The following is a 27,356-nucleotide window of genomic DNA, read 5'->3' on the forward strand; positions in this document are numbered from 1 at the left end:
TTTAAGATTCAAAAAAAATTTTTTTATGTATGCAACATGTGTGCCTGGTACCCACAGATGTCTAAGAGACTCAGATATCCTGGAATAGGTTTACAGATGGTTTATAGATGAATGAAACCTAGGACCCACACAAGTGCTCTTCTCCCCCAAGCCATTGCTCCAGTTTAAAAGGCTTATTTAGGCCAAGCCTGATCCTCCTTCTTCTACCTCCTGAATGGGTATGGGTCACCGCCGTACAGCTGACTTGTAAGGTTGCGGCTCAACACCAAGTGCACCAAGGCCTAGTGCATTCTGGTCCACTTTTGTGTGATTGCAACCGGGCTGGGTCACTTGTGAGTTTGCAGTTCCAACATAGAACTGCTAAGTCCACAGTTTAAGTCAGGAGCCTGCATTTCACTTCCTAAATGTACATAAAAACGTGGATAAACAAATACAGGTTCAACTTCCACCTAAGGCCTCCCAGGCAGATAGGTGTCTGTTCCTGTCCTGGAGTTGGGAGGGGCCGCCTTAGGTGGGAGTGGGCAGAAAGTCCTGCTGTGCGGTATTTCCCTTGTATCTGAGGAGTGGGCACCTTGACTTGTAGTTTTGCTTGTAGTTCTGGAGATCGAACCTACCTAAGAGCCAGGCATGTACTGCTGAACTACTGCTTCCCCTGCCCTCTGAGGCAGTCACATTGTGCAGGCTGACTTGAACTTTGCATCCTCCTACCTCAGGCCCCAAGTGGCTGGGAATGCAAGCCTATACCACCAGTCCCTTGAGTTCCTCTCTACACCAGCTGGCCTCTATCTACCTTGTTTAGTGTGTGTGTGTGTGTGTGTGTGTGTCTGTGTCTGTGTCTGTGTGTCTGTGTGTGTGTGTGATAATGAGCAGAGTGCTTGTGTCTCACGGCACGCTCACTACCTCAGCTGGATAAAGGAGTGTTTTAAAAGCAGGTAAGTGGCCAGCAGTGTCTCCTGTCACATCAGCCCTGTAAAGGTGTGCACATGGGGTTACGTGGTTGTCCTATGGCCCAGATCCCAGCCAACACTCACTTGTTTAGCCAGCAAGCTATAAGAAACATGGCAGTCACTGGTTACCTTGATCCAAAGATGAGGTCCACAGAACGAGGAAGCCTACATCTCCAGTAGGACCAGCACTGCTCCACCCACCCCAGCATCTGGAAGCCATAGCTAAGCAGGTTCCTTAGAATACCAAGTAGGGGCTGGAGAGATGGCTCCGTGGTTAAGAGCACCGACTGCTCTTCCAGAGGTCCTGAGTTCAATTCCCAGCAACCACATGGTGGCTCACAACCATCTGTAAAGAGATCCGATGCCCTCTTCTGGTGTATCTGAAGACAGCTACAGTGTACTTATATATAATAAATGAATAAATCTTAAAAAAAAAAAAAAAAGAATACCAAGTAGATGAGGATTTGGGGCTCATAGCATTTCGTGTGCTGTGTCCAGTTTTGGAGTCTTAAATCCACAGGAACTCAAGATGGGAGAGAGCACAGGTCCATCCCTAACAATCAGCTTGTGTTTATATCTGGTACCTACATTGTGGCCTCTCTAAATGACAGAAAGAACTGGCTCTTGAGTGACTTAATGTTGGAAGCACATTGGATCCAAAGGTTGAAAGGCATCTTTTTCGAGGTGCCAACCACCTCTTAATGCTGTGGAAACTGAGATCCACTCACAATGGCAACTTGGAGATCCTGGGTGGCTGGGGCCCCCTCTCCACCTGAGTAGAGTTGTTACTTCACATGCCCATGTCCAGCCAAAGCACACTTGTTAGGGCATCTGACAGCCTGCCTCAGTCTGCAGTGCTAGATGGCAGGCAGCTGCAGAGCCATTTCCCATTTCAAATCTGAGGGCAGATAAGCCTGAACTCACAGTGACATCCATCTTCCATGCTCACTGACTACCTAGCACCAGAAGCCAGTGGGGTACACTGGAGCTTAGAGTGTTCTGGTGGGTTTGTTCCAGCTTGGGGTATCCTCATAGAGGGGCTGGGAAGACAGATGGCCAGCAGCACCTTACCCCTGTGTCTCCCCTATCTACAACTGCAATGTCATTTTGTCTCACTTGTTTGAGATAGTCTCTTCCTGTGTCGCCCAGGCTGGTCCTGAACTTGATCCTTTTGCCTCCTCAACCCAAGTGCTGCTGTCACAAGCCTGCACCACCACAGCCATCTGCAGCAGATTGACCAACTCAACCTTCCTCATGCTGTGACCCTTTAATACACTTCCCTATGTTGTGATGCCCCATAAAATTATTTTTGTTGCTACTTTACAACTGTAGTTTTGCTACTCTTGTGAATCATAATGTAAATTTCTGCGATTTCCAGTGGTGTCAGGTGACCCCAGCGAAAGGGTTATTTGCCCCCCAAATGGCCACAGGTGTGATAACCACTGGTCTGCCAGGTCCTGAGGCTTCATCTAGCAGTTGCTGTGGCCAACTCTTCCCAGTGTCCCTTACATCTCCCTCACATTCTCAGTCACAGGCTGTGGGGAAAATGACAAAGCCTTATACAGAGGAAGAGGAGAAACCATGCCTTTTGTTTAAAAAGGTACTTAAGGGTTGGGGATCTTGCTCAGCAGTAGAGCGCTTGCCTAGCAGGCGCAAGGCCCTGGGTCGATCCCCAGCTCTGGAAAAAAAAAAAAACTAAATAAATAAAAAGGTACTTAAGAGGTGAGAAGAGCCCTGAGTGTCTCACGACCTTTGAGATGCTGTAGTGGTTACCTCTCTGTTGCTGTGGTAACGCAGCAAGCCCAACAGTGCTTAAGGAAGAGTTTATGTTGACTCCGTTCCAGAGCGATCAGAGTCCATCTTGTCGAGACGCATGTTAGTAGATGCAGGAAGCTGAGAACAGCCATCCACGACCACATACACTCAGCAAATCTAACATTGAAAGTAGGATGCGGTTTTTTAATGGAAAATCCGCCCCTAGAGACACACTTCTCCAGCCAGGCGGTGCCTCCCAAACATCCCAAAACTGCACCATCACCTGGAGGCCAAGGGCTCAAAACACCGAAGCCTATGGGAACACATCTCATTCAGTTTGCCACAGAAGCTGTGGTACCTGTCATTGACAACCCCAGAGTTCAAAGGAAGGATTCCACTCAAGTTTAACCTGGTGAAACAGTATTTTACTTCATGGAGAAGCTTCACACTGAGTCCCACCTTCAGTTAACACCCCACCTATATACGCTGGGAACTGCCTGCAGCTGAGGTAATATCAGATGAGGTTGGGCACTGGCAGCAGTGAATGGCCAGAATCTTTTTTTTTTTTTTTTGTGGCAGTTTTTGTGGTTTTATTTGAACACATAACAGGCACACAAGCCATCTATTCATTCTCTTCGCTGCATAGCCTGGCGTTGGGATTGGTGACTCTGATTGGCCAGAATCTTAGATGTGGTCTGATGACCTACCCCTTTGCAGAAAATGTTGGTAGGATTGAGTTGGTGAGGATGTAACCAACTCAATGGCGGTAGTAATACCTACTGAGTGTTTCACACTTACACTGTAGCATCTGAGGGCTGGGAGATGGCTCACTGGATGAAACACTTCCTGTGCATGCATCCGGTCCCTAGCACCACACAATATGCTGGATACCCATAATGGTGGAGACCGGATTCCTGGGGGCAAAGTAGCTGAGCTAGCTTAGTAAGTTCAGCCAGAGACCGCATTCATACAGCAGAGGGTGGTCAAGGAAGACCCCTGATGACGTCGAACCCTGGCCATCACAAGCATACTCACTTGTATGCCAACATCTGTCTAGGCACAGAGATTTCAGTGTCTGATGTTAGATCTGTCAGAATTCTGGTCAGGAGGCTTCTCTTGGACACCAGGACATAACCCTCATGGTCTACCTGGTCCTCTTTTCATTGAGCAATTCTGGAGGCCCTGCAACTAGACTATTAGATAAAAGATTCCTTGTAGGGAGCTAGAGAGACGGCTCAGTGGTAAGCGTTTGCTGAGGACCCAGGTTTGGTTCCCAGCACCCGCACAATGGCTCACAATCTGTAACTCCAATTCCTGGGGATCGGACTCCCCCTTTCACCTCTGCAGGCACCAGACACGCATATGGTACACACATATACACGGAGGTAAAACTCCCATACATGTAAAAAAAAGAAGTCTTTAAAGATTTGTTTATTTTCTGTACCTGGGTGCTCTGCATGTACAGGTGAAGACGTCCAGTCTCATTGTAGATGGTGTGAGCATCATGTGGGTGGTACTCAGAATCTCTGGAAGAGCAGCCAGTTTTCTGGACAGCTAAGCTGTCTCCCCAAGCCATAAATATTTTTCTTTTTCTTTCTTTGGTTTTATTTTTGAGACAGGGTTTCTTTTTGTAGCCCCTGGCTGTCTTGGAATGCACTCTGTAGACCGGGCTGGCTTCAAACTCAGATGCACCAGCCTTTGCCTCCTGAGTGCTGGGATTAAAGGCATGAGCCACCATCACCAGGCAAATTACTATTATTAAATACAGTCTTGTTAAACCCTAAAACTGTCTCCTGAGGGGGCTCTAGCATTTGCATGATCCCTCACCTTGGGTGAGCGGTTGACATTTGATTAGTTATGCCTAGGAAGGAATTCCACATTGACCTCTTAGTGAGGCGCCTCCACTTTGCTAGTCCCATCCAATCTTGCCCAGGAACAGCTGCATTAGAGTTCTAACATCTGTCTAGGTGACCTAACCTGGTGCAAAAAGATGGAAGGTCCATGGGGATTTCTGCCGACCGGCTGTGTTCCTGGACACATTAACTTGAGGATCCCTAAGGCAGTGGCAGAAGTATCCAGGCTCTGGGCTCCCTCCTCCTGCATCTGTCGCCTGCCCTGAACTTCCTGGATGGGAAAGGTGCCCAAAGTCAACAGCGTCCAAACCTCAGTTAAGGAGCATCTTAATGACTGGCCTTGCACATTAAGACAAGGGCTGGAGAGATGGCAGTTAGGAACACTGGCAGTTCTTCCAGAGGTCCTGAGTTCAATCCTCGGCGGCCACATAGTGACTCACAACCATCTGTAATGAGGCCCAACACCCTCTTCTGGTGTGTACGAAGACAGCTACAGTGTACTCATATGCATAAAATAAATAAATCTTTAAAAACAAGTTAAAAGAAAAGACAAGACGGGGGTAGGTAGGTGGTGGTGCACACCTTTAATCCCAGCACTGAAGAGGCAGAGGCAGAGGCAGGAGGATCTCTTGGGTTCAAGGCCAGCCTGACCTATATAGAGAGATCCTTTCTTTTTTTTTAATATTTATTCATTTATTATATATAAGTACACTGTAGCTGTCTTCAGACACACCAGAAGAGGGCATCGGATCTCCTTACAGATGGTTGTGAGCCACCATGTGGTTGCTGGGAATTGAACTCAGGACCTCTGGAAGAGCAGTCAGCGCGCTCTTAACCACGAGCCATCTCTCCAGCCCAAGAGATCCTTTCTTAAAAAAGAAAAAGACAGACCAGCACAATGGACTGTAAGATGCGACCCAAGTAAGGGCCATAGCTAGCTATAGACAGCAGAGGGACAAGTGACAGTCTGGCCAGTATGATTTAGTTTATAGTATTCTCTCCAAGATGCATTTCCTAATTTTAATCATGTCTTGAAGAAAGTTGGACAGGGCTTGGGATGCATGTAGCTCAGGTGGTCGGTTTATTTATCATCCATAGAGCCCTGGGTTCAACACCCAGCACCAGAAGAAAACAGGTCCAAGTCCTATCCAGTAAACACACAGGGATTTGAAATTAGGGGGCATGACTGTCTCCGACAGAGTCCCAGATGACTGAAAGTTCCAAATACACATGTCCCTGTTCATCTAGATAGATGGTAATGGGAATCCCCAATAAGTCTTACAGTATTCCCTAAATTAGAATATATATGTATGTGTATGTATATATGTATATATGTGTGTATGTATATATGTGTGTGTATATGTGTATATATGTATATGTATATATTGGGAAAGCCCAGGAACTTCTCCCCTGCGCTGAGAACAGAATCTGCTCTCTGCTGCTGAAATTACCTGAGCATTACCTATGCCTGCCTTGCTGGTTCTCTACCCAGGCTGGCTGTTGGTGGAAGAACATTGAATTCCAGCAGACAAGGAAACAGCAAGTTCTCTTGTGGCTCGAGCTGCAGGCCTCTGCTCACTTAAAGTACAGGGTAAATGACAGAGTGTCACGGAGTTCATTTTACACTTTTATTAACATATTTATGCACCAAGAAATCTTCCAAGGTATGTCTCCCCACTCCATGACCTATTGGCCTGCCCCCTCGTGTATGTTCAGGCTTGCTCCAAGACAGTTTGTGTGTTGTCCACAGTGTTTTCTGTCTCTTCCAATTGTGGGCTGAGAGGGAAGTGATCTTCCGACAGCCCTGAAAAAAGCTTGGAGCTGGATTTTGCAGGTGTGTCAGTTTCTGAAGACATCTCACGCAAGGAGGGCTGCGGAGAGAGTCGAGAGTCCTCCCGTGGCCGCAAGGGACCTGAGGTCATGGATGGAACTGTGGAGCCCTTGCGTGACGGGGTCACGGATGAGATCCGCGAGCCCCTGCGTGATGGAGTCAGAGATGAGACTCGAGATCTTAGACCGGATGAACTCCGGGGAGCAATCACAGACCCAGCCTTAAGAGACCGGCCCGGGAAAGACTCACTGGACAGTACGGATGGACTCCTGGAGGCTCGGTGCGACTGATCCACCGATGGAACCCGGGAGGACGAAAATGATTGGGGTGCAGCCTGGGCTCTTAACATGTGTTGTGTTGAGTCCAGCGCGGTGACAAATGACCCGATGCGCAAGTTAGGTTGGTGGCTTTGGGGTGGCTGCCAGAGTGGTGGCCCTCCGGGACCCCTGTGCAACCAGCCGTGCATGTGCTCCAGGTTCTGCATGTCCACGTGCTCCCGGCGCAGCTGCTCCCGCTGCTCCAGCAGCTGCTGGCGCATGTTCTGCAGTAACTGGGCCCTCTGGAGAAGCCTCATGAGTTCTTGTCGGAGACGCCCATTGTCTGCCTTGAGGGCCTGTGCGTGGGAAATAAGGGAAAGCGCTGCCTCCCGCTCTGCGCGACGTGTCAGGGACTGCACGTGCAGGCGTGCCTCCCGCTCGAAAGCAGACTTATCATCCAGGAAGCGTTGCTTCACCTGGTGGAGGAGCTGCGTGTGCTCCACGCGCATATGCAGCAGCTCACGCTCCAGGGTCCGGATTCGTGCCAGCTGCTCCAGCTGCAACTCCTACATGGGGTGAGGTGGGGCGGTGGGTGCCGATCAGAGCACCGGTAGGGAGCGTGCCCACCCCTCTCGACCCTGCCCGGTCCGCGGGGGCGCGCGCACTGGCCTTGTAGGGCTGCAGCTCCTGCACCTGCTGTGTCATGTTTTCTGCGCGCTTCTTCATTTCCTGCAGCTGTGCACGCACCCCGTCCTCGCGGCCGTGGTAAAACGACGCCAGCTCCGCTCGCTGCCACCGGATCTGCGCCAGGTCTGTGCGGTTCTGGTCCTCGAGGCGCACGATGGCGTTGGCGCAGCGCAGAGCGTGCGCGCTCACATAACCGACAAAAAGCCGGTTTTCTTCCTTTAAGCGCTGCGCCTCGCTGTTCAGGAACGCATTGCTCTGCAGCACCTCGTCTATCCGCTGCTCACAGACCGCCAGGCTCTCCGAGAGCATCGCATACTCGCGCTGTAAGTACTGCCCGCGCTCCGAGAGCTGTGGCTCCCCACTTTGGCCCGCCTGCTTGCGCCCAGCGTTTTGTCCGCGCTTCTTCTTGGGCGCCATGGCTTGAGACCCAGGCCAACTGGACTCATGAGAACACCGTGCTCCACCCGCTCCCCCAGCTCAGTTACTCCCCCTCCTTAACCCAAAAATTCTGAAGAACCACACCCTAGGTTCAGGGATGTGTCTTCAGTTTATGAGGTTCAGAGCAGGCGGGATTAAGGATCAGAGAGCACCGTAGCCAATCTGTATATGAGCACTCCCTCTGGACCACGGCTTTCGCATCCTGGTGCGGACCTCTAGGAATGTTGACGTCGAGCATGCACATCCTCTATGGAGACAGAACTTGGTCACGGTACTTCGCCCCATTCTGTTGCTCAGGCAACGGCTTGATCCAATCTTTCATTCTCTATGGTTTCTTATATCCTTGCATGACTCTTTAGTCATAGCATTGCAGTCAGGCAAAGGTTCAAGACACTGAACTAACTTCCGACTCCCCACTCTTCACTCACCAGGATTTTAGTGCTCTAGCTGTCACTCCACCAGACGCTCTTCAGGTCCCACAGCATAAGGGGACTCTTTCCCAAGCTCCCTCTATCCAGCATTGAATGAACCTTCCTCCACCTGTCCTTGTGAAGTCTTCATGCTCTCAGGACGAAGCCCCCAGACACACAACGTTTGTTTGTTTGTTTGTTTGTTTGTTTGTTTGTTTGTTGTGGAGACAGGGTTTCTCTGTATAACGGAGCCTTGGTTGTCCTGGACTCACCTTGTAGACCGGACTGGCCTTGAACTCACAGAGATCCGCCTGCCTCTGCCTCCAGAGTGCTGGGATTAAAGGCCTTCACCAACCACACTCATCTGCACACATCACTTAGGGGACTCTTGGCATCCCGAGAGGCCTTGGTGGAAGGGTACTACTGGGAGGCACTAAGACCTTTCAGAAAAAATGCATGATAAACACCAGTCTTCATTTCATAATCCGAGTGCTGGAGACTCAGCAGCAAATGGGAAATTTTATTTTACAACCTTGCAAAGTCTATGCAACCTATTGAAAAAGGCAAAAATAGGGGCTGGAGAGATGGCTCAGCAGGTAAGAGTACTGACTGCTCTTTCAGAGGTCCTGAGTTCAATTCCCAGCAACCACATGGTGGCTCACAACCACCTGTAATGGAATCCAATGCCTTTTTCTGGTGTGTCTTAAGACAACGAAGTGTGTACTTACATAAAACAAATATTTAAAAAAAAAAGAAAAAGAAAAATGCAAAAATAGCTAGTCTGCAAATTTGGTTCAAAACAGGGCTTTTTATACTCCTATATATTCCTCCCCCTCCGAATTCCTCATTGTCTAGGTTCTTCAGGGAGGTAACATTTTCCCTACTCGTCTAGCATAATTCACATGCAAACTTTCCCATCCTTCCGGGGCTCAAAATCTGCCCCTCATTTCCACTTACATAGGCTCAGTCCCTTAGTAGATTGTAACTTTTAATCTATGATAGACTAAAAGAGGCCCATGTGGAAAGGTAACATCTGCTAGCTAGAGAAGACAGGGGCCTAGTGTCTCCTGCTTATCTGTGGGTCATTAATGAATGCTAAATGCCCCTCGGGTTAAAAATGGACCCTTGGGCTGGAGAGATGGCTCAGCAGTTCAGAGCACTATCTGCTCTTCCAGAGGTCTTGAGTTCAATTCCCAGCAACCACATGGTGGCTCACAACCATCTGTAATGGGATTCAATGCCCTCTTCTGGTGTGTCTGAAGACAGAGACAGTGTACTCATAAACAATAAATAAATATTTTTTTCAAAAGGACTCTTTTGTCCTTTTTTTTTTAACCAGTGCACTTTTCCGAGAGGCCCACCCATCATACCTTCTTAGCTCTTTTTTGCCAGTAGGCCAGTTATCTAGAGGATACAAGGGGAACACCAGGGACTTGATGTCTCCCTTTTTGTTATTGACTCTACATGGACAGCATGTTTACAGGATTTAGGCCTGATCTGAAAACATTGGCAGTCTGCCAGTTTGCTAGTGGATACCGGAGGTGACGGTTCAATGGGAGATGCGGGCTCAGCACAGCAGCAAGTAAACCAGCGGCTTGCTTTGACTCTGTGCATCAACTCCATCCACCATCACCCTTGTCAACAGACAAGATGACCAAGAAGTACCCTGAGCACACAACACCCCATGTGTTTGCAATGTTTGACCAATCACAGATCTAGGAGGCAAAAGAGACCTTTAACATGATAAACTGGGCTGGGCAGTGGTGGTGCAGGCCTTTAATCCCAGCACTCGGAAGGTAGAGGCAGGAGGATCTCTGAGTTCAAGACCAGCCTGGTCTACAGACTTGAGTTCCAGGACAACTAAGGCTACATAGAGAAACCCTACCTTGGGAGGGGGAAAAAAAAAGACATGATCAACTAGAACCAGACTGGCTTCCTGAACAAGGAAGAACTGAGAATTTGTACAGTCTGTTTGCCTCACTGGGGAAAAATCCAGTTAGTGGCTATCTGGATGCCACACTGAACAAGATGCCAGGCTCCATCAATGTCACCGTGTACCTCTGTATTTGGTAAGATGTCACCTGGTAATAGATCCTGAGGAATGCTTTTGGTAGCTTTGGTGAAGAAGCAGCTGGGCCAGAAAGGGAGCTGCTGACATCCTGAGCGACCATATAGAGGAGGAAGTGGGTGAGCTATACAGAGAAGCCCTTGTTCACAAGAATGGATTTCAGCTGCATGGAGTTCACACACAGCTTTCAAGAGGGAGCAAAAGACAAAGATGACTGGCTTCCAGATTGGCAGACAGACAAATATCCCTGCTGCACCTTGGGTGTTTCCTTAGAGTTACAGCTTTTTCTTGACTTCCTTGTTTTGTATAATTAACCGTGTGGGGGCGCATGTGAAGGGTAGCTTGAGTTTGATGAGCATGTCTCACCAAGGCCTTTCCCTCTTCCCCTCTTCCCTCTGCCTTGCTAAAAACCATTAGATTACACCCCTAAAGCTAGATATCAAGGTCTGTTCCAGGATTTGGACTTCTTTTTTTTTTTTTCAGTGTCCATATTTCAAAAATTTATTTATCTCAAACTGTGCATAATGGAGTAAAAACTTAAGTTGGAAACGTAACTGTTATAAGGATGGTATTAGTTCAAATATATACATGGATTCTCGGCAGCCTGGTTCCAATAACAGCCGAATCTTTTAAAATACAACTACGGAAAATAAGGATTTGGACTTCTAAGGTCCAACTATCAAAGAATTGAAGTCCAGCAATCAAAAGCCCCCTTGGGCCCAATTCGAATTAAACACCTCATCTTAACACAGTGTTTCCCCTTGTACCTTTATAAAACACCACTCTCCTATCCTCTATCCAGAAGCAGCCCTTTGTCCTATTTCATTCAGGACAAACACCCTTTCCCCCTCTCCTTTGTTTCTTCCCCTTCTTCCTTACCCTCTGTCCCCTGTGTTTGAATCTCACTCCCTGTCCTTCTGTCCTTCTGGGTCAAATAAATATCCTTTGTGCCAAGAACTGGGCCGTGGGGGGCCTTGAGCCGATACTTTGTCTTTCAATGTGTTTCTTTATCATCAGACTGGAAACAGGACTGTCCTTTCAACCTTCCTGTCTCTCCCAGATAACCACAGCCCATTCAGTGCCTTCCTTTTTCAGAGAAAGTTCTTCACCGATTTTGTTTTCCCCTGAGTTGATAAACTTTTAAAAATGGAAATGGTTCTCTAGGGCCAGGTAAAGCACCACCTCGGGTGCTGTGTGTCCGTTTCTCCTCCAGCTCGAAGCCTCAGCCTTCAGGACAGCTCTGAGGGAAAACTTACAGGTCTGCTTATTTTGCTCCCTGTTGTTAGCGGTAGAATTCCTGCTCAGGTTTGTCCACGCTTACTAACACACTTTCTTAAAAAATGTTATGAACAGATCTGAGGATCACTGAGTTTATGAAATATTAAAAAAAAAGATTTTAGTAGCCCTCCAATTGTGGGACTCTTCCTGGGGAGACATGAACAGACCACCACAGAATCTGTTCCACCTAGGTCTAGCTTCATGAACCACTGAGTTTACTGGGGTTACTTATAGGAACATAGACCATTTAAAGGCAACTGCATAACCCAAAGCCCACTCAGCATGTGGGAAGGAAATCTGCATCCCTGGGAGTCCCTATAGGGCTTTCTGGCAGCCCAGTAGGCTAGAATGGGGGCTTGAATAACCTTGGGCAGTTGGGGGGATCTCACTGTGAATGGGCAGTGAGGCTTAAGTACCTTGACATGGGCCACTGTGTATCTTGGAAGTTTCAGATTTCTGGAACCTAAGTTTCTTTTACTTCCTGAGCTTTAGGAGTTGCCTCCTCTCTCTAAGAGGCAGTGTTTCAGTTCTGTGGAATTTGCTACACTCACTACAAAGTATTCTTTTTTTTTTTTTTTTTTTGGTTCTTTTTTTGGAGCCGGGACCGAACCCAGGGCCTTGAGCTTGCTAGGCAAGCGCTCTACCACTGAGCTAAATCCCCAACCCCATACTACAAAGTATTCTTAATGCTTTGAGAACTTGTTGTTAATTAGGACTGGCTGGGTAGGTAGATGTGTGTGTGTGTGGGGTCACCTCATAAAAATATATAAATACCACTGGGTGTCAGGGTTTGATCCTGTGATCTTAGCGCTTGAAAGATGGTGTCAGGAGGATCAAGGAGCTAAAGGCTAACCTGGGCTACATAAGACCCTGTCTCAAAAATAAAAATGTATAAGTAACTGGGTGGTGGTGGTACAAGCCTTTAATCCCAGCACTGGAGAGGCAGAGGCAAATAGATCTCTGAGTTCGAAGCCAGCCTGATCTACAGAGCAATTTTCAGGACAGCCAGATCTGAACAGAGAAATCCTGTCTCAAAAAAAAAACAACAACAAAAGACAAAAAACAAGTATAAGTAAAAATAGAATGATACTAAGTGTAGTGGTGTGAACAGGTATGGCGTCCATAGACTCCTGTGTTTGTTTAGGAGATGTGGCCTTGCTGGAGTAGGTGAGGCCTTGCTGGAGTAGGTGTGGCCTTGCTGGAGTAGATGAGGCCTTGCTGGAGTAGGTGAGGCCTTGCTGGAGTAGGTGTGGCCTTGCTGGAGTAGATGAGGCCTTGCTGGAGTAGGTGAGGCCTTGCTGGAGTAGGTGTGACCTTGGTGAAGTAGGTGTGGCCTTGCTGGAGTAGATGAGGCCTTGCTGGAGTAGGTGAGGCCTTGCTGGAGAAAGTTTGTCTGTGTATGTGGAGACTGGCTTTGAGGTCTGTGCTCAAGCTTTGCCCAGTGTGGTACACATTCTCCTTCTGCTGCCTGAAGATCGAGATGTAGAACTCCTTCCCCAGCACCAAGTCTGCCTGGATGCTGCCATGTTCCCACCATGAAAATAATGAACTAAACCTGAGAACCTGTAAGCTAATCCCAATTAAATGTTGTCCTTTATAAGACTTGTCTTGGTCATGCTGTCTGTTCACAGCAGTAAAACCCTATCTAAGACACTAAGTTCAGGGTCTGGTGAGATGGCTTTACAGGTTACAACACTTGCCACATAGTCTCATGACCAGAATTTGATAGTTCGAATCCACATTGTCCTGTAATGTTCTCACACTTGAAACACATAAATAAATATCAAATTTAAAGACAAGGAAGAACCTGTTTTAGTATTAATATAACTTGACTATAAGAGTTTTGTAAGACAACTAGGTATTGGTCTTAAAATACTGTCTTTTAGGCTGGAGAGATGGCTCAGGGGTCAAAAGCACTGACTGTTCTTCTAGAGGTCCTGAGTTCAATTCCCAGCAACCCCGTTGATTCACAACAGCTATAGTGTATGCATATAAGTAAAAGAAATAAATCTTTTTTTTTCTTTTTCTTTTTTTTTTTTTTTCGGAGCTGGGGATCGAGAAATAAATCTTTTTTAAAAATACTCTTTTGCTACGAAAGTTGTACCCAATCTGTTACAGAAAACTGGGGAAAGCCAAAACCACTGGGGAAGTGATCAATCCATGCCCTGTCTATGGCCAGACTGCTATAGTTGACTTTCCTCTGAGTCAAACATCTGCCATCTTCAGGAGTCCAGCCATGGCCACTTACAAAAGACCAGTCTAGTTGGGCTTCTTGACTGTCTACATCCCCTCCTAGAGGGACAAGGACTGTCACGGGACCCTCACCTGAGTATGCAGCAACCTGTTGTCTGCAACTCTGCCCTTAGTTGCACATGGCCTAAGGGAGGAGCTAGAGGCTATAGGGAGGGAAAGGACTAGGACAGAGGGCTCCTCTAAGGAGCTATGATGGGAAAGCCACCAACCCTGTTGAGGAAGATTTTGCCCCACTGATCCACTCATCCAGGCTCTGTCAGGAAGCCCAATAAACTCAGTAGTCTCCCCAGAGTGAACTCCTGTAGAACTGCGCTTTGGTTTATCTTTGGGTCTTAGGGGGAGAGAGGGATGTTGGTGAGGCTGCCTCCAGATCAGAATTTTAGCAGCAGGCGTTCTTACATGTTTTCTTCTCCTCATGACCTGTTCCTATGCAGGTCAGGGCAACCGATACACGTTTTAACCAACTTTCATGAACTTTTGACACCACCTGATTAAGGTAGCTGTAATTCCATAAATGATTGAGACAAATCAAAAGTGTAAGAGTCAAAGTATTTGGGCTGGAAACATGGCTCAGTGGTTAAGAGCACTGACTGCTCTTCCAGAGGTCCTGAGTTCAATTCCCAGCAACCACATGGTGGCTCACAACCATCTGTAATGGGATCCGATGCCCTCTTCTGGTGTGTCTGAAGACAGCTGCAGTGTACTTACATATAAATAAGTAAATATTAGGGGTTGGGGATTTAGCTCAGTGGTAAAGCGCTTGCCTAGCACGCGCAAGGCCCTGGGTTCGGTCCCCAGCTCCGGAAAAAAAAAAAAAAGTAAATATTAAAAAAAAAAGAGTCAAAGTATTCACTGGGCATGAATTGATATTTTTTAAAAAATTTATTGAAGAAAATATGGAGCTGGAGAGCTGATATCCCAAGGTGCAGCAGGAATGTTTGTCTGTCTGCCAATCTGGAATCCAGTCATTTTTTGCTCTTTTGCTTCCTCTTGGAAGATGTGTGTGAACTCCATGTAGCTGAAATCCCTTTTGTTTTGATCAACAAGGACTTTTCTGAAGAGCTCAATAGCTCACCTACTTGAGACAGCTTATGGAAGGAAGGGTTTATGTGGAGCTTCCTGTTTCAGAGAGTTAGAGACCATGGTGCATCAGCAAAGACAAGGTGGCAAGCCTCCATTAAAAGTGGACATTTTCGGGGCTGGGGATTTAGCTCAGTGGTAGAGCGCTTGCCTAGGAAGCGCAAGACCCTGGGTTCGGTCCCCAGCTCCGAAAAAAAGAAAAAAAAAAGTGGACATTTTTGGGCTGGAGAGATGGCTCAGCGGTTAAGAGCACCGACTGCTCTTCCCGAGGTCCTGAGTTCAAATCCCAGCAACCACATGGTGGCTCACAACCATCTGTAATGAGATCTAATGCCCTCTTCTGGTGTGTCTGAAGACAGCTACAGTGTACTCATATATAATAAATAAATAAAATATTAAAAAAAAGTGGACATTTTCTGTTTTCTGTTTTTGTTTTGGGTCAAGGTCTCACTATGGAGCCTTGGCTGGCCTGGCATTTGCTTTGTAGACCACATTGTCCTCATAGAGATCAGCCTGCCCGTGTCTCCGCGAGTGTTGGGATTAAAGATGTATGCCAACACCACTGGCCTGAGAGCTCTGACATTCCTCCTTCAAAAAAGCCACACCTCTTAGTCCTTCCCAAACAGTTCAGCCACCTGAGAATCAAGTATTTCAATGCCTAAGACTGAGGGGAACATCTCATCCAAACCACACATTCTTCTTTTTTTTTTAACTACATCTCTTTTCTTGCCTATCTGTCCTCTATTCTCCTACAAGGCATGAGGCATATTGTAATTAGTGACCCCATGATCAAAGAATGGGCTGAAGCCCTGGCAGGGCAGAGGAGAGGTGTGTGCTCTTCCCTTCTGAGTATCAGATTATAATTATTCTTACTTAAAATATTGGGATATTTAGGGGGTTGGGGATTTAGCTCAGTGGTAGAGCGCTTGCCTAGGAAGCACAAGGCCCTGGGTTCAGACCCCAGCTCCGGAAAAAAAAAAATATATTGGGATATTTAATAGGCATGCAGGAGTTGACTGCCAAGGAAAAGGAAAAAAGATCCCACAAAACCTTCTTCCGCCTGACACCTGGTGGCCTTGGAATAATGAACTCCACCAAGTTCGGGGAAGATCGGGATCTCACACAGGACCCTACAAAACTTCTGAGACTCCTTTCTCTTTTGAACATGGAGGAATCTTTTTTTTCCCCCATCTTTATTAACTTGGGTACTTCTTATTTACATTTTATTTGTTATTCTCTTTCCCGGTTTCCGGGCCAACATCCCCCTAATCCCTCCCCTTCCCCTTCTTCATGGGCTTCCCCTCCCCATCCTCCCCCCATTACCGCCCTCCCCCAACAATCATGTTCACTAGGGGTTCAGTCTTGGCAGGACCAAGGGCTTCCCCTTCCACTGGTGCCCTTACTAGGCTATTCATTGCTACCTATGAGGTTGGAGCCTAGGGTCAGTCCATGTATATAGTCTTTGGGTAGTGGCTTAGTCCGTGGAAGCTCTGGTTGGTTGGCATTGTTGTACATATGGGGTCTCGAGCCCCTTCAAACTCTTTCAGTCCTTTCTAAGATTCCTTCAACGTGTGTCCCGTTCTCAGTTTAGTGGTTTAATGATGGCATTCACCTATGTATTTGCTGTATTCTGGCTATGTCTCTCAGGAAAGATGGAGGAATCTTTAAGACAGTGTCTATTCCATTTTGCTCAGGCCCAGACTTGAACAAAACCCTGTGAGTCAATAGAGGTGGCCTGGACCAGCTACCTTTCCCCAGACAAGGATCAGCTAAGCTGTCTCTCAGTGAGATCAGCATCAGAGAAGGAACCTGAAGTCTTGAACAGCACACTGGTGTTTACATGGCGGTCAGTTTCTGGAGGCAGAAACTGAAGCAAAAGCCATGGAGGAGGCTGCTTGCTTGCTGGCTTGCTCCCGCGGTTTCCTCAGTCTGCTTCCTTATAGGACCCAGAACCACCAGCCAGCCTAACACAGGGACTCCCTCAGTAAAGGTTTTCTCTTCCCAATGGCTCTAGTTTGTATCAAGTTGACAAAAAGACTTCTAAGCTGAACACTCGTTGATTTCTGTTCCTTAATTGTTTAAAAAGATTTATTTATTTTATGTATATGTTGTTGGAATGGTGGATATTGAAAGCCATCAATGAACAGCGTTTGTTGATTCCTGTTATTTTATTGTCCTGTGTGTGTGTGTGTGTGTGTATGTGAATGTCTGTTCATTCCTTCTACCCCCCCTCTCTTTTATTTATTTATTTATTTATTTATTTATTTATTTATTTATTTATTTTTGCTGGTCTGAGGTTATTCTGTCACCCTCTTCAGACACACCAGAAGAGAGCATCAGATCTCATTACAGATGGTCGTGAGCCACCATGTGGTTGCTGGGATTTGAACTCAGGACCTCTGGAAGAGCAGTCAGTGCTCTTAACTGCTGAGCCATCTCTCCATCACACACACACACCCCAGTTGTTTTTTTTTGGTAGTTCAAAAAAAAACTTCTGTGATATGAGGGAACCTGAGTGCATGGCAAGAACCTGCAAGCCACCCCTTTGTTTTGTCAGTTTCCTGCCCTCCAGCAGAAGGGAACAAATCCACCAGAGACTGGCACAGAGGGATTACAGGCCTGTGGAAAGCCATGTCTCTGTGCAAAGCTGCACCATCAACTATGGCATCAGCTGCCTTAGCTCTAATATACTGATGTCCCCTTTAGTGTACAACTATCATCCCCACTTTGTTTTTTGGGGAACAGTTATCCCCTGAAACCTCTGAGAATGGGGTGATGGCCTGAGGATCTTTCCATATGTAGATTTCTTTACCCTGAGCCTGGCTCCCAGAGAAAGTGCCAGAATTTGGTACATCCGGGTTGATGAATGAAAAAAGAAAAAGGAAAGGACGTGACTGCTCCTATGTGTGCTGGGAAAGCATAGGAGAACATAGCCAGAGGCAGACACATCTGGGAGAGTCTAGAGTGGTCATGACCCTGAACCATGTGGCGGGAGGGGGAGGGAAGGGAGAGCACAGGAAGTACAGCAGCCAGGAGGACAAAGGTACAAAAGGAGAGCAGGTAATCAAAATATCTGGATTGTATAGGGAGGAGCCTCTGGGGGACGGGAAGCCCAGCCCCTGGGCTGGAGAGTTCTGGGGTAGAGGGTGGGGTGTGCCAGCCACACCCTGTATCAGGTAGAGACTGAGATGTAAATAGGCACCTCGGCTGCTTGCGCCTTAATTTTTTTGTTTTATGAAATTAGAAACTCACAAACTGAAGAAGGCGCAAATCTACTGTCAATTGTTTTTCTCAAGGCCAGAGAAATGGGTCAGTAGTTAAGAACACTTAACTCTTGTAGAAGACCCGAGTTCGGTCCCTAGCACACAAAGGAAAACTCACGATCATCTGTAGTTTTGGTTCCAGTGGCTCTTGTGCCCACTCTGGCTTCTGCAGGCACCAGGCACACATACAGTGCACATACAAACATTCAGACAAAACACTCAGCACATAACATAAAGTAAAACCTATCTTTAAACAAAACCCGCTAGGGTTTCGAAACCCAAAATGAAACTGGCCTTGAACAGAAATACTTCTCAGCTAGCATAGATTTAGATCTGGCTGTCCTGGAACTTGATGTGTAAATCAGGCTGGATTCAAACTCACAGAGGTTTTCCTGCCTCTGCCTCCCCAGTGCTGGGATTAAAGGTGTGCGCTGCTCAAAGAACCAGAATGGGGGCCAATCTTGGGCCAGTGGGAAAATTCCCACCACAAACCTCTGAGCACAAGGATCCCTCCCTTCCAGGAAGCAAAAAGCTGGATCTCATTCAGGGGGTTCCAGAAGGGGTTCAATTCGGACCTCACACCACCATACCCAGTGAAAATAAATCATTTTTAACGTTCCTATATTTTAAGGAAACTTGTACTGTTACATTAGAAACGTTTTCCCCAATTTTCTTTTTTCTTTTTTTCTACATGGAGATGTTTAATGAAAGAAGAAGAGTAGAAAAAGGGAGGAACAAAGGCCAGCCAGGAGTACGAGGAGGGAAGGGGGTGTATGGGGAGAGAAAGGATATGGACAAAGAGGGCACGAGAGCAGAGAAGAGAAGAGAAGAGAAGAGAGAGCAAGAGAAAGAGCCTAATTTTCTCTGAATGCACTGTATCCTGTGTTCCACCTAAACAAACTTGGAGATCCCAGTACAGTTGTGCTTGTGGGGTGTTCTCTTTCTCTCTGTCATTGTAGAATTTTTGGGGTGTGTGTGTGTGTTCATGTTTGTGCAGGTGCATATGTGTGTCGCTGCCTATGCAAGTGTGTCTGCCCACCTCTACCTTGTTCTTTTAGACAGGGTCTCTCAGTGGGATGTGGAGCTTAATTAGACAGGCCAGTGAGCAAGCTCTGAGGATCCAGCTAGCCCCACCTGCAGGCAGTGGGATCGGCTCTTACATGGTTCTGGGGATCACACTCAGGCCCCTTTGTCCTCACATCTGTACAGGTACTGAGGCAGGAAGTGAGGTTTTACTCCAAACACCTGGGGAATAACAAGGAAACGACGAAGTTGTGTAACAGTATGAATCCGGTTCTGGCTTAATCCCAAAGAGAAACTGGCCCAGGACAGAAATACTTTGCAGCCAACACAGAGTTTTAAGCTAGAACATTCCGCACTTGGACTTGCCCGTAAATCTCTTTTAGGTCCCAGCCCCAGGTTACACTCTGAGCGATTCAACACATTTTATAGAAACTGTAAGCTTGGCCGTTTTGGGCAAACGGGAAGATTAACGTAGCAGAGATAGTTCCCAGTTATTTTGAAATAGATCAGTGTTGTTTCTAGGTCATTGTTAAGCAGCGTCATCCAGCCTGGAAAGATTGCACTCCTTTTGATATGGAAACAGATCCAAATGTCTTCGAGAACAAAACCTAATAAAAATGTACCCTCCCTAACCCTAAGTACACTAGAGTACGGCTCTACGTTTCTTATCTTTCTGCAGTTCTTAAGAGGTCTGCTTAGTTCACTATGTATCTTCCAGTCATATTGGAAGCAGGTCTCCTTGGCTAAATTCTATTTCTGGGTAATGATATATCCTGAGCTTGTTTACTGACGAGTCCTTTGTAAATTCTGCTTACTGTCTCTCACTTTTCTGTCATCACAACTTCCTGAGCTATCTCTCCAGCCCCCAGTGGGGCATTTAGTCCTCCCCGGGATGCAGGAGGAGCACACTGTTTCCGCCAGTGGTCAGACAGACCTCACAGACCATGCCACCAGAGAGGCATTATACTTTGGCCACCAGTTGCCACAGGCCTGACGTGTCTGCTACCATGGTTGATGCAGACATTCAATGAAGCAAGGCAGAAAGAACAGGAAAAGCTGAAAGTTCTCTCTTCCTCCTCTTCCTCCTCCTCTTCCTCCTCCTCTTCTTCTTCTTCTTCATATTATTATTACTATACTATTATACTATTATCATTATTATTATTTTATTTTTATTTTTGTATTATTATTATTATTACTACTATTATTATTACTTCAAATTGCGTGAGTTTTGCCTGCATGTGTATCTGTATGAAGGTGTTGGGATCCCCAGAACTGGAGTCACAGAAAATTGTAACTGAGCACCCATACAGTCACCAGGAGGAATTGAACCTGGATCCTGCAGAAGAGCAGTCAGTACAACTGAGCAACCTCTCCAGCCTCAAGAAACTCTCTTCAAAAGCTGTAGCACAGGGTAATTTAACTACTCAATCCACTAACTAAATGATAATGATGATGGTTTCTTGTGTAAGTTTGAGGTTTATAGGATTTTTTTCTTGTTTTTTTTTTTGTTTTTTTGGGGGGGGGTTGTGATTCACATTCACTCTTTTACACAACGTTTTGTGTAAACAATTTTACACAAATATTTATCTACAATAGATTTAAAGCTTGCTAAAAAAGGGGGGGGCTGGTCCCTAAACATGCTGGCAATCTGACAGTGAATGTGAGACCCCAGAGCTCTGCCTGATTCTCTACTGTCCCCTAAGTGACATTCTAGTCCAATACCTCTTGTGTCACCTGCTCCCTTCACCATCAAAGCTCTGTAATACACACAAATTAACTCATCTACACCCAGGCTCACATAATTCCTGCCCTTGTTCTATGTACCACTCAGACTTGCTTGGCCCTGCTTATGTGACTCTGAGCCATGCTGGTGGAAATGGTCCTTCATTCTCAGTGACTGCACTGGGCCAGGCCTCCCCAGAGCTTCTGGTGGGAACAACAGAAGGGCCCAGAAGTAGGTGACTGACAAGTGGAGGAAGAATTGGGATCACTCTCCCTGTGGCTTCCGGGGGCGCCCTGGTGGTTACCTGCCTTCAGGGATGAGGTCCCTGGGCGTCACCCAGTTTTCTTAAGGAAACTGAGGCAAAGGAACCTGGGAAGGCATAATCGGCATCTTCCATCTTTCGTTTTGTTGAGGGTGGTAGGGATGGAACTCTGGTTTTTACGCATGCTAGGCAAGCACTCTACCACTGAGCCACATGTCTCTCCAGTCAGCCCAGGCTTGCCACCCCTCCCACATCCTAACAAAGGCCTGGATCCAGTTCCATGTGTTCCCTGCTCTTGTGCCAGCATAATCGCGACCTCCTGGTCCCTTACAACCTCCTCCCTTTCGTCAATGTGCCCAGTGTTTTGGTCCTCTGGGAGGCCCATGCCTTTGGGCTCCATTCAGCTCCCCTGACAAGCAGGCCTGGAGCCTCAAAGCGTTGGGCCACTTTCCTAGTCACCTTCTCTAGTGCTCTTCCACCAGGGCCTAGGGCACCCACTTCACCCGGATCTCACCAACTTTTCATTCACTATTGCAACCAACAGCTTCGTTCCTGAGAGAGCCTGGCTCTGATTTCCCGATACTCAGCACCCTCTTGTGCCCTGAGATGTGCACAACTCAGGGGCTAGCAGAGCTGCCTCCCCACCTCAACCTCCACCCAGCGTGCAGCACTGACCAGGAAAAACAAGTGGACAGGTGGGGCTAGCTGCAGACCCCGCCCATTGGCGCAGGCGCAAGGGAGGAGCACCGCGACTGCCGGTTCCCAAGCCAACGGATCAACAGGTCCAGCTCCAAGGAAAGAATCGGTGGACAAAGAGCCAGCGTCTGCCTCTCACCATGTGTGCTGCCGAGGTGGACCGTCATGTATCCCAGAGATACCTGATCAAGCGGAGGCTTGGGAAGGGGGTGAGCGTGGGGACATCCTGTCATATGAGGGTCACTGCAGTTACTCGTGGGTCTGGTCAGCCCCCCTCAAGATCTAGTTCTTCTGATAATGGACGCTGATGCCTTGGCTCAGGTACTGCCTCATCCGAGGCTTCTACTTTCCATAAGGAAACTAGGAAACCAGGTGGCACTCGAGAACCAAGCCCTGAAAGGCAGGCTCAGGAAGGTCTGAGTGCTATATAGAGTGAGAACAGGAATTGTGTGCGAGCATGGGTGTATTCGTGATTGTAACTGGGTCTGAGCATATTGGGGTTATATGTGTGAATGTGTGTGATTGTGCGTGTGTTCTCTGTGCATCATGGAGGGGATCAAGTAAACATCGATTGCAACAGCCCTGGAGCAAAGACCTGTTGGCTGTTGGAGACTGCATTTTTATTCATGAAGCTAGGAGGAGTTGGGAGAGTGACAGTGATGGTCCCCATTGTGTGGAGGGATCTGGGAACCTTCAAGACTCTGACTTTATTTAATTGGTGAGCTGTAGCACTTGTTGGTAACACTTTACAAAGCTCATCCTGTTAACTCTGGTGAAGCTCCTTGGTTGTAATGGGTGGGAGTGGCTGAGAAAGTAGGGAGCCAACCTCTAGCAAGGCTGGAAGCCAGTGCACAGCTTAGTGGGAGAGAGGGAAGCCAGGAGGTCCTGGATACATTCTGAAGGTTAATTCAGCAGGTGGAATAGGGTTGTAGAGAAAGGGTCAGAAAGTGTGGGGAGCTGGAAGGGTTAAAGGTCATTGCAGAGACAGCAGGTCCTGCCCAGAAGTGTCCACTTGTGGCTTCACAGCTACATAGGGACCTCTCTAGCTCTCACCCCTTTTCCCACTTCAGAACATGCTACAGTTAGTTGTTGTAGGCTCTGTTACTCGGGTCCTGTCGCACTCTGACCGCTCCCAGTATTCAGAGCTGGATGGGGCTGCCTGGCTGGCTGGAATGTATATATGTGTGTAGTAGAGAGCCCTTGTTCAGCAAGTTGACCATGTGTTCCCCAGGCCTACGGCATTGTATGGAAGGCCATGGACCGGAGGACTGGTGAGGTAGTGGCCATCAAGAAAATCTTTGATGCCTTTAGGGACCAGACAGATGCTCAGGTAAGTGGAGGGGGAGTATGGGGGGGGGGAGCATAGAGGTGTGGGGAGGGGAGGACCCGTCACAGTAGGATTCCTGGCATTTCTGGGTCAGCCTGGCTGAGCATTTCTGTTTCTTACAGAGGACCTTCCGTGAAATCATGCTTCTCCGGGTAAGTGGCCCAGGCCATCTTGCCACAACGTCCTTTCCCTGGGTGTAGGTCCCCAGAGACAAGGGAGAAGCTGACCCCAGTAGCCCAGGGTGCAGCAAGTCTGTCTTCCTAGGAGTTTGGGGGCCATCCCAACATCATCCGCCTGCTTGATGTAATCCCAGCAAAGAATGACAGGGATATTTACCTGGTGTTTGAGTCCATGGGTGAGTGAGACCTTGGCCAGACCCCAGCCCTCCTTGAGTGGCCTGCCTCCCTCCTCATGTTCCTTTGCTGCCTGGCCCCTGCTGTGTCTGTCACTCTCATCTGTCCCCTGAACCTGAGCACAGAGCTGGTGAACCCCCTCTCCCTGCACTGGTCTGGCAGTGGTGCCCCCCTCCCCCCTCCCCCCTGCATAGAATCCTTGCTTTGCCTTCCTTTGCTGTTCTCCCCATCCTGCTCAGCGTGCATACCAAGAACAGCATGAAGTGGATTGAGAGCAATCCCATAGACCACTATGGTTCTGTTGACAGTGAAGATGGGTGGAATGGCTGGGTAGATGGCAGAGAGAGCCCAGGATGGGCTGAGGGCTGGTGCAGGCTCAAAGTAGTACAGACCTGCACTCTTCACCCTCCAGACTGACCTGCGTCTCCTTCCCCGGCTCCTGCCCCTTCGCAGACACCGACCTGAACGCGGTCATCCAGAAGGGCAGACTGTTGGAGGACATCCACAAACGTTGCATCTTTTACCAGCTCCTGAGAGCCACCAAGTTTATCCATTCAGGGCGCGTCATTCACCGGGACCAGAAGGTTAGGTCCACACCGTGCCCACAGCTCCCCAACTGCCCTGTGCATCAGCCTGCTGGGTCTCAAGCCCATCCCTTTTCCAGCCAGCCAACGTTCTATTGGATGCTGCTTGCCGGGTGAAACTATGTGACTTTGGCCTGGCACGCTCCCTCAGTGACTTCCCTGAAGGGCCTGGGGGCCAGGCCCTGACAGAATATGTGGCCACACGCTGGTACCGAGCTCCAGAGGTGCTTCTGTCTTCCCGATGGTAACAGCCGGACACCCAACCTACCTCCTCCCTTCAGGCCCCTGTGTCCTGGTCCTGCTTGGGCTCCATTGAGTACTTGCTGCTCTATCCCTGCACTCCCATCCTGCCCTCCGCCCCTGTGCTCCCTGCCCTTGCACATGCCCCTTCCTGCCCCAGGTATACCCCTGGGGTGGACATGTGGAGCCTGGGCTGCATACTGGGAGAGATGCTTCGAGGGCAGCCACTGTTTCCGGGTACATCTACTTTCCACCAGCTGGAGCTGATCCTGGAGACCATTCCATTGCCCTCCATGGAGGGTGAGCATGTACACTGACCTCCGGTCCCGACCTCAGCAGCCTGTCCCTAGGCAGAGGATAATGAGTCAGAGGGCACAGCCCCAATATTGTGCATAGAAGGGAGTCATCTGCCCCAGAAAGACTGAAAGGGCCCGGTGGATTGGAGGGCCTAGAGAGCAGCTGCTGGGGGCGGCTGATGTAGAGAGGCCGAATTGGCCACAGGGACAGAGAAAGTTAAACAGTAACGGGAAGGAGCTGATTGTGAGGAGGCTGATCAGAACAGGAATGACGCGTCTGCACTGGCTGCTGAGAGCATTGGTTGTGGAGAGAGGGGCATGGCAAGAGAGAGATACCTTCAAGGCCCAGCAGGGCAACTCTGTTCTCTCTGCAAAGTCCTGGTTTTTGGGTAGAAGCAAAGGGAGGTGTAACCATCCCAGCATCCTCTGATCATATTGCAGTGTTTGGTTTCTAGGTAAGGTACAGCTACTGGCACTCACAAGCTCAGACAGGACAAGGGGCTGGCTTTTAGGGGTCTGAGCCCTTCTAGACCACAGACTCTGTGCAGAAGCAATGGCTTCCCCCTCCACCAAACTGCCTGCTTATACCTCCTTCCTCCACCCACCCACAGAGCTCCAGGGCCTTGGATCAGACTACAGTGCTTTGATTCTGCAGAATCTTGGATCCAGGTGAGTGGAACACTTAGGCACGGGGAAGGGGTGCAGGTCGCAGGAGGGGGCTGCCATCTTGCAGCTGACACAGGAGCCAGTTTGTACCAGTGTAGAGCTCTGTGCTTAGCCCCAGCTTCTTAAAGCTTAGTTGCGAAGTGGAGTGGGGTGGCGCAAAATCTAGGAGATCGACAAGGAAAAGGGAAAACTAAGAAAACTGAGACCCATTTCCCAAAAATGAGAACACCCCAGCCTTAGAAAAGGGGGGAGCGTCCCACTGCGCGGGGAGGAGGGGGTGAAGTGATGACCCCCTCGGAAAGAGGACTCAGTGGGATTTACACGAGCAGAAAAGCAGAGATCACGTACAGACAGAAGGTTCCGCGGGTGGGGCCCTAGAGAGGAGACGACAGGCGGCTGCCCGCAGGCCACGGCAGACGCTGGACGCCCTCCTGCCGCCAGACACCCCCCCAGAAGCCCTGGACCTCCTCAAGCGACTCTTGGCATTTGCTCCGGACAAACGGCTTAGTGCAGAGCAGGCTCTTCAACACCCTTACGTGCAGAGGTAAGACGGCAGGGGTGGAAGCCCTGCCACTTGTGTCCCCATCGCACCTGCATCTATTTTTTTTCCTGGCTCCTCAGATTCCATTGCCCCGACCGCGAGTGGACACGGGGGTCCGATGTGCGGCTCCCGGTACACGAAGGAGACCAGCTCTCTGCACCAGAGTATCGCAACCGCCTGTACCAGGTGCTGGGGCTATGGACTCCCGTCGTCCGCTCTCCACGGACACCCTTGACCCCAGTGTTGTCCACCGGCACTGCAACGACCCCACTGTTGTCCGGCCTCCTCTGAGCGCCCCTCCCATTCCGCAGATGATCCTGGAGCGGAGACGGAACAGCCGCAGCCCTCGAGAGGAAGACTTGGGGGTTGTGGCCTCGCGGGCAGAGCTCAGGGCTTCCCAGAGGCAATCGCTCAAGCCCGGAGTCCTCCCCCAGGTCTTGGCGGAGACGCCTGCGCGGAAACGCGGACCCAAACCTCAGAATGGCCATGGTCACGATCCCGAGCATGTGGGTGAGCTTTGCCTGCCTCCCACGCACCCCTGGCCCCTTCTGTGTAGGGCAACCAACGTGTGCACCAGCGGGGACCTAACTCCGGGGGTTGCTCTTACGACCCCACAGAAGTTCGCAGGCAGAGTTCAGACCCCCTGTACCAACTTCCGCCGCCAGGCAGCGGGGAAAGGCCCCCAGGGGCCACAGGGGAGCCACCCTCCGCACCCTCAGGGGTAAGTCGAGGCTGGGTGGGCACGGAAGAGCCGCTTGCGGTCCCTTTCCGTGACCGACTGGCGCACCCCCTCCAGGTGAAGACTCACGTTAGGGCGGTGGCGCCCTCCCTGACTTCACAGGCCGCGGCTCAGGCGGCCAATCAGCCTCTGATCCGCAGTGATCCGGCCCGGGGCGGTGGGCCAAGGGCTGTCGGCGCGCGACGGGTGAGCCCGGCCCCGGCCCTTCCCAGCTCCCTTCAGTGCGGTTCGTACCCCCCCCAGATCCCTGCTCCCCTCTTCCCCCTCCTGAACAAGACCCTCGCCTGCGTGCAGGTCCCTTCCCGCCTGCCCCGGGAGGCCCCGGAACCCCGACCCGGCCGAAGGATGTTTGGCATCTCGGTCTCGCAGGGGGCCCAGGGTGCAGCCAGAGCTGCTCTTGGCGGCTACTCCCAGGCCTACGGGACCGTGTGCCGCTCCGCGCTGGGCCGCCTGCCTCTGCTCCCCGGACCGCGTGCGTGAGCCGCCCACCAACCTCCTTGCGGCAAACTGGCGCCGGCCCCCAGACCCCAGCGCATCATCTCCCTTCTCTGCCTCCCCGCCTTCGAGTTCCAGGAGGGTTCTCTGAGCCTCTCTCCCCTAAGGGGGAGTAGATGGAGGTTTCCACTCCACCCCCAACAATTTATTCCAATAAAGTTTTATCTTTCTTAGACCAGCTAAGCCATCTTTCACCCACTACCATCCTCTTGCTACCTTTTGTGAGTGCAGCCTGTACCCTAACCCCGACCCCGACCCCCCCTTACCCACACACACACACACAGTGACCAA

General features: G+C 49.3%; 2 protein-coding genes across 9 annotated transcripts; one reads left to right on the forward strand and one right to left on the reverse strand.

Annotated features, from left to right (window-relative positions):
- Window positions 1–6,169: 6,169 nt before the first annotated feature.
- Window positions 6,170–7,973, reverse strand: Ccdc166 (coiled-coil domain containing 166). Of its 2 annotated transcripts, NM_001130509.2 has the most exons (2): window positions 7,313–7,973; window positions 6,170–7,209 (listed from the first exon to the last, which is right to left on the reverse strand). In NM_001130509.2, exons 1-2 carry the CDS (start codon window positions 7,745–7,747, stop codon window positions 6,268–6,270), a joined length of 1,377 nt encoding a protein of 458 aa, NP_001123981.2. In that variant the 5' UTR covers window positions 7,748–7,973; the 3' UTR covers window positions 6,170–6,267. The 2 variants fall into 2 exon arrangements, with proteins under 2 accessions (NP_001123981.2, NP_001156991.1); NM_001163519.1 differs by having other exon boundaries at window positions 6,170–7,973.
- Mapk15 (mitogen-activated protein kinase 15) lies at window positions 7,518–27,238 on the forward strand. 7 transcript variants are annotated; one of them, XM_063263083.1, is made up of 16 exons: window positions 7,518–7,653; window positions 20,398–20,554; window positions 21,673–22,033; window positions 23,056–23,154; window positions 23,274–23,303; window positions 23,416–23,506; window positions 23,958–24,088; window positions 24,169–24,332; window positions 24,489–24,628; window positions 25,236–25,293; window positions 25,697–25,834; window positions 25,912–26,017; window positions 26,143–26,341; window positions 26,449–26,552; window positions 26,628–26,796; window positions 26,940–27,238. In XM_063263083.1, the coding sequence occupies exons 3-16, from the start codon at window positions 21,965–21,967 to the stop codon at window positions 27,179–27,181; spliced, it is 1,740 nt and encodes a 579-aa protein (XP_063119153.1). In that variant the 5' UTR covers window positions 7,518–7,653; window positions 20,398–20,554; window positions 21,673–21,964; the 3' UTR covers window positions 27,182–27,238. The 7 variants fall into 7 exon arrangements, with proteins under 7 accessions (XP_063119153.1, XP_006241841.1, XP_038934462.1 ...); XM_006241779.5 differs by having other exon boundaries at window positions 26,628–26,756; window positions 26,865–27,238; XM_039078534.2 differs by having other exon boundaries at window positions 26,628–26,756.
- Window positions 27,239–27,356: the final 118 nt, after the last annotated feature.

This window comes from Rattus norvegicus, chromosome 7 (assembly GCF_036323735.1).
Source record: "Rattus norvegicus strain BN/NHsdMcwi chromosome 7, GRCr8, whole genome shotgun sequence".
In the NCBI taxonomy this organism is placed as follows: Eukaryota; Metazoa; Chordata; class Mammalia; order Rodentia; family Muridae; genus Rattus; species Rattus norvegicus.